We start from the raw sequence: 18,129 nt of genomic DNA on the forward strand, positions 1-18,129 counted from the left end.
CTCATCTCTTGCTCTGGCTCAGAAATGTTTTCTTCAACTTGGTAAAATGTCTCCATGAATTCATTATCAAGAGACTCGGTAGATTCTCGGGACAAGTACATTGACAGCCCTGTCGTCTGCTGGCCCAAGGTTCTCGCCGAGACTATATTATCTCTGAATAAAACGATTCGCGGTGGTGGGGGTAAAATCGACATGTCATTTTCTTGAATTGCAAAGCTCAAGAGTTATGTCGCAATTTGAAAATTGAACTTTCAGCTAATTAAGAAATTCTCTTTCGATTGCGCCCAAAATCAGCATGATCGGTGGCGTCATTGCTGAGAAAAAACTTTGCACGGGCTCAAGATTATGCAAAAAGTACCAACACATTTACGCAGCTGACGTATCCGTATATGGGTTCAGACCGATACATACAAGGGCTTCTTGATGCCCATCATAACCAATCACCGGTGAGAATCTATACGTCTCGACCAATCGCCGATGAGAAAGTTTCTGATAGTCCTCAATGTTTTCTTGTATACCGTCTGTTATCGTCTGTTATGTTATTATAAAGTGATTGCGATCGTAGCCCCGTGGATCAACGGTGCAAGATTTGCAAATTTCGTTTAAATAAATAAAACATTATTGGAAATAGCAGTGGATATAATCAATTTTATTTTTTTTTCATAAAAGAAGTTTCAATAAGTTTCGAGCCCAATTCACGACAATAATATCTATAATAAATAAGACCTCAAAAGTGGATTAATTGATCTCATACAGCTGCAGTGTACTGAGAGTGAGTAAAATGTTGAGAAGTGAAAACGTGAATAATGTGTCGTGAAAATTAAGAATTATCTGTTCTACTTCGATATCGTAATATATACATAGATAGCAAATTTGCGAGATATCGCGTCATGTTGACGTTTGAGGTTATGACCGCCGGAGTGCTGTTGCGTGCAGAGTGTAGAAAAATAAAAGTGGTTATTGAAAAGTGGAAGGAATCGATATTATTAATAACGTGACTAATTAGTGTTGAATAATAATAATAATAACAATGAGAAAAAAAACTTTCGTTCATTATAACCTCTAAAACGTTCTTTCCAAACAGAAATTCTATGTTGTGTAATTACATTAAAGAAAGAGGTGGATGGTTGTGTGTAAACGAATTCAAATAAATTTTAAAAAACTTTGGTCAAGTAATTCAATGTATTGTTGTCATAATTTCTTTCATTTAGTTTGGCTGTGTTCACCGGTCCCCTTTTTCCACCTCTTTAGCTTACAGTGTATTGTCATACCAATTTCTATTCGTTCTCCAGACAATACGAGAGATATTCATATTTCTATTTTTTTTATATTAATTTCAACAAGATAATTTGAAATATTTGTAACAAAAAGCCTTCACGATTGCTTGTTCATACACCCAAGTTTTGAAAAATCTTGGAGCCATGTAAATGCATAGATATATTCACTTGAGTTGTTACATGATAAATTTGGAAATTTATTTCAATAAGTCATTGGGTGCTTAATTTTCATGATATCAAAATTTGTATCTTCGAAATGCAATGAACACCTCTAAAGTTCGACAAAGTAATGAAGCGACATGTATATTGAATATTTCCAGACCATGTTTGCGATTGGCATTGTGGGTTGAAAAATTCATGTCTGTAAGTCTACACCTGATTATTTTTGGATGTGATCAAATATTTTGTCTGCGGATAACCATGGAGACATACAAAATTACAGCATTTTGCTTGCTTCAACATGCATCGTATCTGTCACTTTTTTCTTGAATGTGTCATAATAAGTTTCAAAAATGTGGTTCAGGTAATTTTGAAGTGTTTTTCCCTATAGCACCAAAGTCTGTATAACTGATACGTAGCAAGTACCTATGAACTTTGATATTTCTGTGAAGTAGCAGGTATGCCAATCTTTTAACTTTTTGGTTCCGACTGGAATATATTAACGAAGATATTCATTACTAAAGTCTTCACCTACTTATTTCTGAATAGGTCTGAAATTACTGTCTTCAGAAACTAATGCACAGATACATGAAACAATTTTGATTTCTGTTCTCTTTCAATTGCGCTGTCTTTTTTCTTTTTAACTGTGGCATAATTAATTTCATGAATCTGTGGTACTTTTGTCTGTCTGTATCATAACGTAGATGAAGAAATTGTAGCAGATACTGGCAAACTTTGAAAATTCTGTATTTACACTTGTGCGCCAAGTATTAGCACTTCCTATTTTTGATTATGGAATATGGATATATATAAATTATGAAAATTATTAAAAAATTATAGAATATGGTAATACATAAATAATAAATAATTCAAAATGGTACAAAAAGTCAGCGGTGGCCCATTTATGATTGGCATAAGAATTTATGTTTTCAAAATGGATATATATTAAAAAATAAGCAAATCTGTTGGTTCTGACACACTCAATACTTTTCATTTCTCTGAGTGGAACTCAGTCGCTACATGCAGAGTTTAAAAATTTTATACATCGACATGTGTACATCAACTTGATATCTCTGGGTATGATACTGTGAATAGAAAAGATTGCTTCAAAAAGTCATTGGAAGTTTTCTGGTGGACTTGGTGAGCATTATATATATTTTTTCTCTCTCTCTTTCTGTCAAATTTTACGGAAAATCAATCAAAAAATTCGTTTCATTGAAAAATTTTCATATCTTTTTTATTCACAACGATCTGATTAAAAAAATTGAAAATAAAATTCATAAATGAGGGGGGGGGGGGGGGAAATTCCTCAATAATACAAAATATTCATAAACGCTACGGAAAATAGATTTAATACCACAAAATTGTGGACACATTCGGATTCGATGAAACATGAGGGGATCATCGTGTTTCATCATCATCATCACCATCATCATGAGGGAAACATGAGGAAACATCAAACATTCGAAGAATATCAAACTGTTATAAGTTGCAGAAAACTTAACGAAAATCATTGGATAAATTATTTTCGATTATCATAATAGAAACAGTGGAAAACTTTCGAAAACCTTATTTGAAAATTTAGAACTACCACAGAAACAAGATTGGAATCCTCCCTCGGAGAAAAAAAAATTGGACAAGCCCTAGCGGATTGTACTTTTTTTTGACCAATCGTTACATCCTTTAGGGAGTACATTGATGATCGCCCGTTTTCGCATTATACCACGAAAAATGTAAACAAAAATTATCAAATTTCGCAATGAAAATTATTTTAAACCGTGAAAAATATTCAAATACATTAAAACCCGGCAGTATTAGTGAAGATTTATCCACTAATATCAAGAGACTCGGTAGAGTCTCGGGACAAGTACATTGACAGCCCTGTCGTCTGCTGGCCCGAGCTCGCCGAGACTATCTTTTCTCTGAATAAAACGATTCGCGGTGATGGGGGTAAAATTGGCATGTCATTTTGTTCAATTACGAAACTCCTGAGTCATCTGAGGCTTTGAAAATTGAACTGGAGATTAATTAATAAATTCTCTTCTGATTCCACCCACAATCAGCATGATCGGTGGCGTAATTGCCGAGAAAAAACTTTGCACAGGCTCAAGATTATGCAGAAGTTACGAACACATTCTAGAATTTATGCGTCTGTATTTACAACACAATCAAAGGCACTTTGATGCTCTCGGGTTTCTGATTGGTTGGATCAGACGAAATCCATTTTTAGACGTTGTGATTGGTTGTTGAAATTAGTTGTTGATGATTGGAAATCTGACGTCAACTTCAGAACGTAGCACACGGCGCAACACAGCTGGTAACAGCAGTCATAAATTCGATCGATATAGATATAATATGTACAAACCATGTGTCAGTTTTTGATCGTATGAACAGAGTTTCGACATTACGAAGTGCGTGCGGGATCAATAAAAAAATAATTTTCGTCATCTAAAGAAGTGCATATTACTATTTATTTTGTTATTTGTGATATATTAAACCGGTATCAAAGCGGCCGCGTAAATGTAGTCTGTGATGTGTGTGTGAAAAAGAATATAAAAAATGCGCGATGCATATGTCAACGGAACTTTTCAAGATTTCATCATTTCGTTCGATTGGAAATAAGTGTTAACTGAAATAATCCTTCAATTAAACCAGAATACGAGAAATATTGTCCAGTGCGAATATATTGTCAGTGGCGTGGTTATATATCATGTGTACATAGGTTATATATACGAATAAATAGAACAAAAATACACGCAACTGTTAGAATGATATTAGAAACTTTAATTGAATAAATGTTTTCTAATTTATTTCTTGTGTCGTCATTATTTTTAAACATCGCCATATTTTGCTTGATATTCAGTTTGCTTCTGCCCTCTCCGATCCTTGTTTTCACCCCATCAGTTTGCAGCGGATCGATTGATATTATTAATTCGTTCCCTAATATGTGTCCTATGATTTTCTACTCCTTCATGATGATTGTGTTAACATGATTCGAGAGGTTTCTGACCATGATCTTGAATTACACATTTTGTAAATCAGATTTTCAAAAAAACATCTGGTCTTGGTATAGTGTGTAGTTATTCTTTTCCCATTAGGTCTGACGAGTGATAAATTTGGAAACTTTTCCAGAAAGCCTTTGGATGCTTTTATTGCTGACGATATGAAAAGTCGTATCATAGGAATGCGGTATGCAAACACAAATTTTGATAACAAAACTTATAGAATGACATGTATGTTGAGTATTTCCACTTTGCAAACTACAAATATGGAATTATTATAAAAAAAATTCATTCCGATAAGTCTACTGTTGCTGAGTTTTGGATGCGATCAAATATGATGCCTACCAACATCCCCAGAAACTTACAGAATTGCTGAATGCAGTGTGCGCTATGTCATTTTAATGTGACATCATGACTTTTGACAACTTTTCATTATAATGCTGTAGATTCGGATCATTAAAATACTGCAAAAATCTGTAAATTATACAATTTAAATACTGTGCCATTCATTTTACATTTTGACTCTAACTGTAACATCTATATGAAGCAAAAAATTGATTATAAAAGTCTTCAGTTGCTCATTGATGGATAGATTTGAAATTGCTGTCTTCGAAGCTCATTGCGCAGATACATTGAACCGCAGCAGATACCTGCGAACTCTGAAATTTCTGTGGATAAATATTGTAACGTAACGCTCTTGCCGACCCGGCCTGAACGCCGCCACGCGTCGGTTCGAGCTACCTTAATTTCAAAAGGAGCAGGTATGAACGAGACGAGAGACAAGAATTGTGTTGATAATATAACAAAATAAATTTATTAAACAATACTATTATGTTTTTACAAAATGATACGCGTTTTTTAATTTTAATTATGTTTTTACAAAATGATACGCTTTTTTAATTTTAATCTTTGTCTGTCCGCGTTGTTTAACCAAGTCAGGCAAGAGAAGACTCGAAAGACCCGGAAAAACGGAGCGTTTTACTGTATGAAATTTCGATTGAATTTTCAAATTTGTTTTTGTTTTTGTTTATACAATAAAGAACGCTTTATGGTTTATCGTGCCCCTGCTTATTCTATTGCCTCTCCTTTCCGCTTGCATGAGATTTTTCAGACAAAAAACAAACAAAAAATAATAAAATTCGCAACACTACTAATTGACAACCGATGTCCTGTAATCCTAACCGCTTGACCCTGAATTCTTACGCTTCCTAGCAATTCAAGAGTGTTGTACGCTTTTGTTTTTACAATTTTTTTCAATTTGTGATCGTTTGGATGCTATACAAACTCTAGCCTTACCGCTGCCTCTTGAATCAACGCTTTTATCTGCTTGTTATTTGTTATAATCGATTATAATTTGATTAGACGATTTATCTTGACTTTGGAGTCGTACAATGGTTCAAATGGGGTGCGGATTATTGATTTATTTAATTCTAATGCTAATTAATTCGTTCGACCCAACCAAATCGGATAAATTATGAAACAATTTTGAATTTAATAATAATTAATCAGAAAATCATTTATTTACCGCCTCTATTCTCAATAAACCCAAAAAAAATGCTAGGTGGAAAGTTTGTGCTTGACCACGGGCCTCAAACGTCGCCGAATGGCGCCAATGCTCAAAAACACAAGACAGGTTAGGATGTGAACCCCAGACCACGGGCTCGATACGTCGCCGAGTCTCGCCAATGTCCTGAGCATTCACTAGGTTAGGTAATTTTGCCCACGGACCACGGGATCGATACGTCACCGAGTCTCACCAATGCCCCGTGCAGCAAAATTCGGAAATTATAGGTTATGTGGAATGGACCCTGGACTACGGGATCGATACGTCACCGAGTCTCACCAATACCCCAGGCATCCAAAGGAATAATAGGAAAAAGGATTTTAGGTTATATCAGAATAGAGTGTATTTTTCTATTTGAGTCTGCTAGTTCTTCTTGGAGATCCGAGTTGGTTCTAGAGGTAGGGTGAACTGCCTGCCGAATGAGCCGTGCACCGACTCTTATACCCCGTTCCCCACTCTAAATTCTCTCAAACGCCGAATTTCTCAGTTTCGGACGCGTTCTGCGCATTCTTTTGTAACGGGCTTCCCTATTGGCTCGCTGCCTTAATTCGCGCCTTGCTATTGGCTGATCGCTATTTTGCCCGATGCGCCAAATTCCGCTTTGATTAATTTTCCGCTCTACACGACTTAAAAATAATGAAATTTCAATGCCAATTCTTATTGTTTAATTATTTAAGCGATTTGGCTTCATTGTTTTATTTAATATCATTTACTTTAATTTTATCCGTAAAATTGGAAAAAGTCACGTTCGGGTTCCTATAGCCCATGAACGCTTAGCTCTGCGCATGCGCTGTGATCAAGCATCTCGCTTTATTTGAAATAACACAAATTTTCTACAAGCTTTAATCTTTTCTCTATTTTTCTTTGATAGGGGCTATTTTTCCCGACATTTTGAGCCTAATTACGCTCATATTGATAAATAAAAAGTTTGAAAACAATTAGAATAAAGAAATTATGATTTAGTTTGATTTCTTATCAAGTGGCGCTGTTCGGAGCGTTGCCCGCCGGCTCGCTCGGGCCTTTGTGCCAGTCGCCAATATGGCCGCCGGTTGGGACGCACGCCCGTCATCGCGCCGCGATGTTTTTCGCACGCGTAGTATCTAATAGTTCGAGCGGGCTCGGGCCGCCACGCGAGTGTTACGTCTCAAATGCCCCCCAGAACAAAAAGATCTTTGAAATGATGCTTTTTGTTCTCAAAAACTCATTTAAAGAGTCAAAACAAAAGAAAAATACAAAATTTCAAACTTTCGAAAGCCGAAAATGGGATTGGGACCGTAGACAATTTAAAAATGCGATTTGATTTGGGGATAAAGGGAGGACAGGGCGATGATGTCTTGAAGATGATGATTTACAGGTTTCTCGATGTTCTTTATGTTTTTCAGCTTGTCTCCCATCAGCGGAGTTGATTGACCTCGTTCATTTGTTCTTCTTCCAAGTCTAGGAGTCGCAGATGTTCTAGTTGTCTCAGCTCTGCCGCAATAGGATTGAAAGGCTCCTGTAGTTGCTCTCCATTCGCCAATCTTTGTATTTCTTCAGGCGTTGCACACTTTACGTCGTCCCGAAGGCTGAATCGATATTCGCCAGGTAAAGCATATTGGTGCCTGACCAAGCTTTCTCCCAGATTGACCCGTTGAGGTGTTATGAAAAGGTGAACTTCGTGGCCCTTCTTCGTAGGATGATCGCCGATGATAGTGATTCTAGCTTTTTGATCAACCAGCTTCCGTTGATAATGGAGGCTGCAGGTCATCTCCCATCTGTTTCCATAAAATGGCCTGATTCCCGAAATGAATGCTTTCGTGCAGAAAGAAGGCACGTTGACATATTGATGAGGTAGATTCTGAAGCTCATGAACCGGATGCATGAGAGTAACCCCTCTATCGATAAGCAGTAAGGTAGCTTCTCCATCTTCCACGTCAACCAATTTCCCTCTGTAGGCCGTTTCTTGACTGACGACGGCGTATATCCGGTCGATGGAAGCATAAACCCTTGGATAGTGGTTTCTTTCTGCGATGTCGGTGAATAACTGCTCCTCGAATGCACACAGTTCCTCAAATTTTGTCAGAGTTGTGTAGGAAAAATTTGTTGGGTTAAGGAACTCCAGTATGATGATCTCGAAGCTTCCTTCCCAGGTCGCTGGCCATGAAGAAGGTGTTGGAACTCCTGGAATGACTGGGTCAATTCGCATCTTGATAGTTGTAGAGATTCAAATTATCAAAGTCGCTTTGAATAACGAGGTAGAGCTCCCGATGTCGTCCAATCGCTTGGGTAGCTCCCGGTGTTGTTTGAAGCTTGACTGCGGCTCAAATGACGCTCCGGAGCCTGCTGCTCCGACTTTTATACCCGTTCTCTATCCCCACTCCTTTCACTTCCCCCACTTCTCTATTTCTGTCCATTTTACCCCACTTTATCCTGCTCAGTTCCTTCTCGCATTTCATTCGCCCATTTTTCCCCACTTTTATTTTTTTCGTCTTTCCATTAGTACATATTTTCCCCCTCTTTCACTCGTAGCCTTATTATTCGTCCCTTTTATCTCCTATTACTCCCACTCCCTCTTTATTCGTCTATTTCACTCCCTTTATTGTTTTTACCCCCTCTTTTTCTTTTTATTTTCAGGTTTATTCTCTCCTTTACAAGTTATGTTCTTTTATTTTCAGGTTATTTTATTCTACAGTTCTTTTTCTTTGATTTTCAGGTTCTTTCCCTTTCATTAATTTACTTATTCTTCCTACCCCGCTCTCGAATTTCCTATCCCTTATTCTACTCCATTTCCATACTCTTCGTACTCCCTTAATTCCTCTCGTCCCTTGTTTCATTTCTTATTGATTCATTATACCCCATTTCCCATTCCTTTCATCTCTACCCCCTTCATTTCATTCCTTTTTTCCTTTTACTTGCCCATTAATCTCTTTTACCCCTTTCTCCTTCCCCTTTCTTATTTTTAGGTTTTCTGGAGCAAATCTACAGGTAAGTAGCCATTTTTCTTATCCTATTGCTATTTTTATCATTTTTGTAATCGTTTTTGTTTTCTCTTTCAGGTTCGCGGGTTCCAGGACATCGGCCTCATCGGTAAGTAATTTTTTTATGATTTACAATCTATTTTTATCACTCATTAACCAAACTTCCATTTTCTAGGTGCAGAAACATCCAGGACATCAATTCTTTATCGTAGGTAATTTTTCTATATTTTTGTAATTTGATTTAATATTTTTACTAATTTATTTTCACTATTTATTAATTAAATTTCTTTTTTTTTTCTAGGCGCAGGATCATCCCGGGTAAGTATCTTTTTCTATCCTTCAATTTTTATTATTTATTAACCAATTTTCAAATTTTCAGGTGCGAAAACATGACATTGATTTAATCGTTAAGCATTCTTCTTTTACAGGTGCAGAGAAATCCAGGGATCATCGATAGAATGTTTTTATTTTCTGGTTAGGTAACAAAACAAAGGGGAAAAAAAAACACAGCAATTGTTGATTAGAACAGAGAGACTCTAAATAGCGTCCTTTATTGCACTTTGAATAATATCATAAAGAATTTTCCTAACAATTAGAGCACTCGTGGTACTTTTCAATAAATGATTTACAATATCAGCTCTGTCTTTAGGTCATTGCTACTCATAGCATGAAACAATCTTAAATAGAAATTTCTCCCCTTTGCAATTCCCCAATCATCTCTTTCCTAATCCGAGGAATATCCTCCTGTGAAAAATTCCATTCTTTGTTTGCGGCTCTGTACTTTGCGTAAAGGCAAATGAATATTCCGCAATCGAATCCCGTCGTCTGATGCGGGATGTCTTTTCTTGTCACGAGTTTCCATTCCTGTTTGTTTGACGTCACTTTTCCTTTATCAATCTCTTCATCCATGATATAGGCTCTCAGAGTTTCCATGTAATTTACATTGTCCCCTTTTAAGCTATCGAAATACTCGATAGTTCTTGTTGGGAAATGTATGATGCCCAGGCACCAATGGCATCCTAGATGAATCGGTACCATTATCATGTCATTGTCCAGAACGTCTATTTTCCTCGTCCACCTTTTTACAGCCCCTCGGCCATTAACATGGAGTCGAGGAAAGAAAAAGGTACTAAAACAGTATACCCGTGCGTGTTTCTCTTTTATCATCTCAAAATAAGAGTTGACCACCTCGTCATTGAGCCAATTTTTTCCTCTCAGTGTTTCCAAATCTTTTTCAAGTATTCTAATTTTATTGCGCTTTGTTTTGTTTTCTTTTCCTTCCTCCGGCTCGGCGCTCCTCTTCCTTTTTATTTCTGTTTCATTTTCGTGAGCATTCTCCTTCTCTTCTTCCCAATAAAATTCACCCACTTTCCATTTCTTCCAATCTTCCATATCCTCACCAATTTTGCATATGTTATCCTCCTCTATTGGGTAAAGAACGGGTGGAACCGCAAATTCCTTTTCTAGCTTTGAAAAGAAATGGTGTTTTGCAATGAAAAGCAGTACGGTCTCTCTACTGGATCTCCTATCACCTCTCATCTCGATTTCATGCAGGTACCACATGGTTTGGACCGCTTTATCTTTACAATATACTCTCCGGTTTGGGACCCTTGATTTTGTGTGGCGTTCTTGCTCACCTCCAGATTAAGGATTGGAGTGAATTTTATTCGTCTTCTTTCCCCTTGTTTCCTATCAATCCATTCCTCTTTTATGTCATGTTTCTCCTCGTCCCATTCTCCTACCTCTCCTGTCTGTTGTGTGAAGTTTTTTGTCATTACGACCGTTTGCGTTGATGCATTCATTTTACCCCATGCTAAAAACATTCCGCGAATTATGTATTCATTTTCCCTCATTTTCATGCTCTTTTATTCTTTGATATCGCTTTCGTCAATCGTTACCTGTTTCCGATTCTTTCATTCGTTTCCTTCTTTTTTTTTTTTCGCGCCTTCGCTTATAACAACCCGGGATGTTGTTCGAACGAATTTTCGTTGTTAAGTGAGGTCAAGTATCCGTCGACCGTTGTCGTTTGAATTCGGCCGTTACTACGCGAGTTCGGCTGCTTTCAGCGCCACTCGCCGCGTACGAATTCTTCGGGAACTAAAGTTTAGAGTCCTAGCTACGGGTACCGTCTGAAGTTTGCCGCTTCAGAAGCGTGTCGTTACCGGAGTTCAGAAAATTGCGTTTTTGACTGTTTTGACAGTTTTCCGAGTCATAACTCGTTTAATTAAACCATAATGATGCATAATTAATCCCTTTGAATGTTTATCTTTTAAAATATCGACATTTTTATTATCGGAAATAGGTTTTTCGTGTTCTAGTGTATCCCTAGAGTGATATGGAGCATGACACTGCTTGTTTTGTACATAACTTCCAATTTTTCAAAAATTTGGCTATCGTAAATTCGTTTTTCGATATTTGAAGTCTTTAAGTGTAATAAATCTGTATTTCGCTAGTAACTTTTAAATAATCAACATTTTTATTGTCAGAAATCGAATTTTTGAATATAAAATTGTTATTATTTATAAAAATAGTAATAAACATATAATTTTCTCTTTTCTTTTTCTATTTTATTTATTTTTTTGTGTTTTTCTATTGTTTTTATGTGTTTTAGGTCGTTCCGTAGAAGAATTATGGATTCAACAGGTGAGTATGAGTGTTACGTCACTCTGACTGTGAAATTATTCATTATTTATTAATTTGAAATCTTTTTTCAGCGGATACGTTTGGAAGTAATAAACAAAGGTAAGTTATATAGCTTAGAACAATACATCCTGGTAATTTAATTTGTAATTCGTGTTTTTGATCAATTTTTGTATTTTTTCAGATTTGCGGTGTGGTACATGCCTCTCTCCATCTCGGTCTCCGGATTTTCAAGAATAAATGTTGCGGTGGCTATTCGCTTTTTAATTCTATATGGCCCCTCGTAAATCGAGAAGAATTTGGCCATTTTTTTATTTACAGGGTCGCTAACGTTGCACGCTTTGGCCAAAACTAAATCTCCTACATTAAATTGCATTAATTTGTGTTTTGAATCAAACTTTCTAGCTCTTTCTCTACCTTTTCTCTCTATCCTATTCCTAGCAAGCATCAGTTTGGCTTCGATCCCTTCTTCCTCATCTAATTCCTCATCTCTCTCTATTTTAATCCAATTCCTCCAGATTCTTTGAGGCTTAACATTTTTCTGTATTTCAATGGGCGTCATTTCGGTTGTCTCGTGGTGTGTTTCATTCATACAATCCTCGATAACCTTAACCCATTTCAGCCAGTCGGTGTGTTTATCGGTTAGAAATGTTCGAAAAAATCTACCGATCTCTCGATTGACTCTCTCTACTATATTTCCTTGTGGATGTCTAATAGAAGAGAAAACTGGCTGAATTCCTTCGCTAGCTAATTTCCCTAGCCATAATCGCGAAGTAAATTGCGTGCCATGGTCAAATTGAAGCTTTTTCGGTTTTCCAAATTCGGGAATGTAATGGTTAAAGATTTTGTTAATTGTTGCTGGCGCTGTCGCCGCTTTTAAGGGATATAAAACAACAAATTTGGAAAAAGCATCAATTGTGACGAGGATGTGTTTCATTCCTCCTTTTGTCACGGGTAAAGGACCAAAAAAATCAATTGAAACAATATCTCCCGGTCCCTCCGGAACGATATTTTGCTGTGCCGCATATGAATGCTGATTTGGGACTTTATTTCTTTGGCAAGAATCGCAAGAAGCAAGAATCTGTCTGATAGAGTGGTACAGTCTCGGGTAAGTAAAATCTTCTGTAATTATCTTCCATATTTTTTTAGCTCCTACATGACCATACATTTGATGTGTTTCAGATACCAGAGGATGGAGGATCTCTCTTGGCAGAACAATTTTCCAGGACTCGGGATTTATTGCTTTTAATAAAATATTATTTTTGATTTGATATTTATCGTTGTTGTTATTTTCCAATCCTTCTCTGATTTCCCTAATTCTGTCTTCCCTTTCCTGCCAAACTCCTCTTTGTTTAATCATTTGTTCCAATTCCTTCGATGGTTTGATCGCTAACATTGTGCTGATCATTATCTCCTTGCCCTTTCGCCCCCCAGTATCTGGTGGATTTAATCTACTTAACACGTCGGCCACGACGTTTCTCTCCCCGGGACAAAATTCGAATTCGATATTGTAGTCTTGAATCGCTAAAATCCATCGAGTTAGTCTCTCGTTTAATAACTGACAATTTTTCAAAAATGTGATGGCTCGATGGTCTGTAATAACATCAATTTTTGCCCCAAGTAAATAAGTTCTAAATTTCTTTAAGGACCACACAATTGCTAACAATTCTTTTTCGGTGGTAGTGTAAGCTAGCTCGGCCCCTTTCAGTGTTCTACTGGCAAACATTATCACTCCCAAATCGCCATTTTCATCTTTTTGAGCTAGGGTGACCCCCAAAGCATAGCTACTTGCGTCAGTCTGTAAAATAAATCTCTTTTCTGGGTCTGGATGTTGTAAAAGAACGTCATCTACGAATAAATCTTTAATTCTTTGGAAAGCAATTTTCTCTGGTTCTTCCCACCGCCATTTTGTTTCCTTCTTCAGTAATTTCAAAAGCGGGATTGTTTCCTCTGCATGTTTTTTTGTGAATTTAGTATAATAATTGATTAATCCCAAAAACCATCTCAACTGTTTCAAATTTCTAGGTACAGGGAAATCATGAATTGCTTGAATCTTTTCTGGTTGTGGCTTTATACCCTTAGTTGTCAAGATGTGACCTAGAAACTCTACTTCTTCCCGAAAGAATTTAGCCTTTTTCAATTTAATTGTCATTCCGTGTTGTTGCAGTCGTTCTAGTAGTTCGTCTAAATGTCTCATGTGTTCGTCAAAATTAGAAGAAATGCATAATAGATCATCTACAAAATTAATTACATGATCTCCCAAACCATGGAGAATGATGTCTAATGCTCTCAGTAATGCGGCAGTACTTGTTTTCAGCCCGAAAGGCGTGACTGTGAATTCATAAACTTTTCCCCTATATCGAAACGCAGTATACTTCATTGAATCTGGATGAAGAGGGATCTGCCAAAAACTGTTTGTTAGATCTAACGTTGTCATAACCTTTGCCGAATGACATTTTTGGAATATTTCCTCCATATTTGGTACTGACTCATGGTCGTTTGCCATAACCTGATTTAACTTTCGAGCGTCCAAACAAAGTCTAACTGTACCATCTTTTTTAATTACCGGGATTATTGGATTAATCCACGGACTATTCGATCTCTGTATTATTCCAAAATCTAGTAACTTTTCTATTTCTTTATCTACTTTTTCCCTATGTATTAGAGGAACCTCGTAAGCGTGTGCAACTATTGGCTTATCCGTTGTGATATCTAATCGATGCTCATAAACTGAAATTCTACCTGCTATTTTACGAAAAACTTCCCTTCTATTCCAAATTACTTCTTTATGTACTAGCTTTTGTTCTAATGAGAGCTCAGTTTGTTCCACGATCTCATTAATCTCCTCAAAAGTTATTTCCTCTTCACTTCTATTATCAAAAATCAAATTTTGGATTGGCTCACAAATTTTCTCAATATTTCTTTTTTTATATTCCAAATTTTGCTCCGGCTTAAAATTCTCTTCTTCTTCTTCTACTTCTTTAACTTTCTTTTCAAAAACAATTTCTCGCAAAAAATTTTCTTTTTCCGTAGTCCCTATCGTGGGTACTACATCAATAATTTCATTATATTTCACCTGGAGAGACATAGCTCCCAGGTCAATTAAACTTTTAAGCGGTTGCAAAGAATCTACGCCAAGCAACACATCCCTAATCAAGCCGGGCACTATCAAAAATTTTATGTAGGTTTTAATTTTTCCAATTTCAGTCATCGCCATTATTTGATTTCTAACCTTCGTTAACTTCCCTTTTATCGCTCCTTTCACCGTCACTCCCGTGACAGGCAAAAGTGGACAATCTTTCAAAATCTCCCTATTTTCCAAATAAAATTCCTCAGAGATCGTGGTGACTCTCGAACCTGAATCTACTAACGCTGTAACCTGAATACCTTCTATTTTAGCATAAATCTCTGGACACTCAATAATTGGCAAAGCTTCTTCATTTATTCCCTCTTCCATTAAAAACTCCCTAGTATCCGTAAAAATCGTGTTTATTGCCACTTTTATGTCCTGAATTTCGTTTTTCGGTTTGTTTGCATCTCTCATTTGGTGGAGGTCCTCCGATAAACCATCCTGAGTTCCTTTTTTCTTAATCTTCTTCTTTTTCTCCGTTGTACCTCGTTCGTTTCCTTTATCCATTTTTCCTTGTTTATCATCATTGAGCACGGGTACAACGTCTATTCGTTTCCCGCCCGAGATGTCGACGGCTGAGGCTCTTGGTGGACCTCTATCGCTTGAATTTCTGGCCGTTGTTGTTCGTTAGTTTGGCGATGATCGTTTGGATTGTTCGGCGGCCGGTATCCTCCATTGTTCTGTTGCGGTCTCCAATTCGGATTCTGATTTTGTCGATTATATCCGTTCTGTTGATTATTATTTCCGTTATTTCGATTTTGTTGAGGGTATCCGTTGTTTGGCCGCTGGTTATAATTTTGTTGATAATTGTTGTTGGGCCTTTGATTGTAATTTTGCTGGTAATTGCGGTTTTGTTGATTGTTCCAGCCGTTATTGTTGTTATAACCTCCATTGGGTCGGTTATTTTGGTTCCAGTTTGGGTCTCCACGGTTGAAATTGTTCTGATATCCACCCTGGTTATTCCAGTTGTTGTTTTGAGGCATTCGGAATGGCCTTTGCTCGTTTTTATTTTGATTTGGATTCGTTGAGGTTTCTTTTTCTTTTTTGGAATATATTGGTCCATGCCGATCGATCTTTCCCAAGAATTCAATCAATTGTTCCAATGTTTTGAATCCACGGCTTATTATAGTTGCCTGAATCTCATCCGTATAATGCTGCGAGAGTGATGCAATTATGTCTTCATCGCTTGGAGGAGGGATGAGATCCTTCGCGGCTCCGAAAATGTTGATCGTATACTCCACTTTAGATGTTTTGTTATCCTTATCAGAGTAGTGTCCGAATTCGAGGTCTTTCCTCACCTTTCTCTGAACGTCAGTGCTCCAGAAACGCTCAACGAATTTCTTTTCCACTTCCTCGAAATCCTCTACACGGTCCTCAATAAGAACCCACCATTCTTTTGCGGCTTTCTCGAGACACTGTGCCAGCAAATATTTCATTTCAGTGATTGTGGGATTTGTCACCTCACAATACCGCCGGAACTCCTTAATAAACTTCATCGGTCTTTTCCTTTCCGATCCATCGTATGTGGGAGGTTTAATTTTAATTTTGTTTGGATGCATGTCCATTGGCAGCATCGTCTGAATCCTTTCTGTTTTCTCTTCGGGCTCATATTTTTCCTCTTCGTTCTCGGATTCGTCATCTGAAATTACTTTACTGGGCTTCGGGACGATCCGGGTGCTTTCAGTGTTCGGACTATGGATTTTGTCCTTAGATTCGAGATTCTCCACCCTTTTCTTGATTGCGCTGACGTCAAGTTGTATTTGAGCCACACTAATCTCGATCACGGCACTTTTCGACTCATTTTCTTGAACTATTTTTGTTAAACCCGTTACGTGACGTTTAATTGGGTCATATATTTTATGGACATCACTAGCGATTGTAGCTTGCAGAGTCTTGAATTTTTCCGTAAATTCAGACCTCAAATCACTAGTGGCCTGATTATTCCGTGCAATCTCGTTAGCCATGCTCTGTACTTGTGTTTTCATTTCTTTCATTGCGTCGATTAGGCTCATCAATAGCTCATGATTTAATTCTGCGAATTCAATTTTTCCTTTATTCGATTTAGGGGTTTCAAATTCCTCCATTTTAATTTCTTCATTTTGGTCTTTATTATCATCGTCAAATTTCTCTTGTTGTTCAACTCCGAAATTCCCACGAGATTCATTAAAAATGTTCCCCGCCCCTGGAGGAGGAATTGAGGTAGTCAAATCGACATTTTGTGCCGTTCGCTCATCGGGATTTTGGAACCCGGAATCTCTCGCTGTTTCGTTTCTGTCGGTCTTCTCTGCCATTTTGACGTGATTAATTAATTTCATTCAACAAATCTCACGCTCGTTTACAATACCTGTCCCTGTTCGGGCGCCAGTTGTAACGTAACGCTCTTGCCGACCCGGCCTGAACGCCGCCACGCGTCGGTTCGAGCTACCTTAATTTCAAAAGGAGCAGGTATGAACGAGACGAGAGACAAGAATTGTGTTGATAATATAACAAAATAAATTTATTAAACAATACTATTATGTTTTTACAAAATGATACGCGTTTTTTAATTTTAATTATGTTTTTACAAAATGATACGCTTTTTTAATTTTAATCTTTGTCTGTCCGCGTTGTTTAACCAAGTCAGGCAAGAGAAGACTCGAAAGACCCGGAAAAACGGAGCGTTTTACTGTATGAAATTTCGATTGAATTTTCAAATTTGTTTTTGTTTTTGTTTATACAATAAAGAACGCTTTATGGTTTATCGTGCCCCTGCTTATTCTATTGCCTCTCCTTTCCGCTTGCATGAGATTTTTCAGACAAAAAACAAACAAAAAATAATAAAATTCGCAACACTACTAATTGACAACCGATGTCCTGTAATCCTAACCGCTTGACCCTGAATTCTTACGCTTCCTAGCAATTCAAGAGTGTTGTACGCTTTTGTTTTTACAATTTTTTTCAATTTGTGATCGTTTGGATGCTATACAAACTCTAGCCTTACCGCTGCCTCTTGAATCAACGCTTTTATCTGCTTGTTATTTGTTATAATCGATTATAATTTGATTAGACGATTTATCTTGACTTTGGAGTCGTACAATGGTTCAAATGGGGTGCGGATTATTGATTTATTTAATTCTAATGCTAATTAATTCGTTCGACCCAACCAAATCGGATAAATTATGAAACAATTTTGAATTTAATAATAATTAATCAGAAAATCATTTATTTACCGCCTCTATTCTCAATAAACCCAAAAAAAATGCTAGGTGGAAAGTTTGTGCTTGACCACGGGCCTCAAACGTCGCCGAATGGCGCCAATGCTCAAAAACACAAGACAGGTTAGGATGTGAACCCCAGACCACGGGCTCGATACGTCGCCGAGTCTCGCCAATGTCCTGAGCATTCACTAGGTTAGGTAATT

At 37.2% G+C, this 18,129-nt stretch overlaps 1 protein-coding gene across 1 annotated transcript; it reads right to left on the bottom strand.

Annotated features, from left to right (window-relative positions):
- Nucleotides 1–15,274: 15,274 nt before the first annotated feature.
- On the bottom strand, nt 15,275–17,020 carry LOC122416240 (G-quartet DNA-binding protein TGP1-like). The gene has a single exon (XM_043429001.1). The coding sequence runs from the start codon at nt 17,018–17,020 to the stop codon at nt 15,275–15,277; it is 1,746 nt and encodes a 581-aa protein (XP_043284936.1).
- Between the last annotated feature and the right edge of the window lie 1,109 nt (nt 17,021–18,129).

Source organism: Venturia canescens, chromosome 9 (genome assembly GCF_019457755.1).
Source record: "Venturia canescens isolate UGA chromosome 9, ASM1945775v1, whole genome shotgun sequence".
NCBI classification, from domain to species: Eukaryota; Metazoa; Arthropoda; class Insecta; order Hymenoptera; family Ichneumonidae; genus Venturia; species Venturia canescens.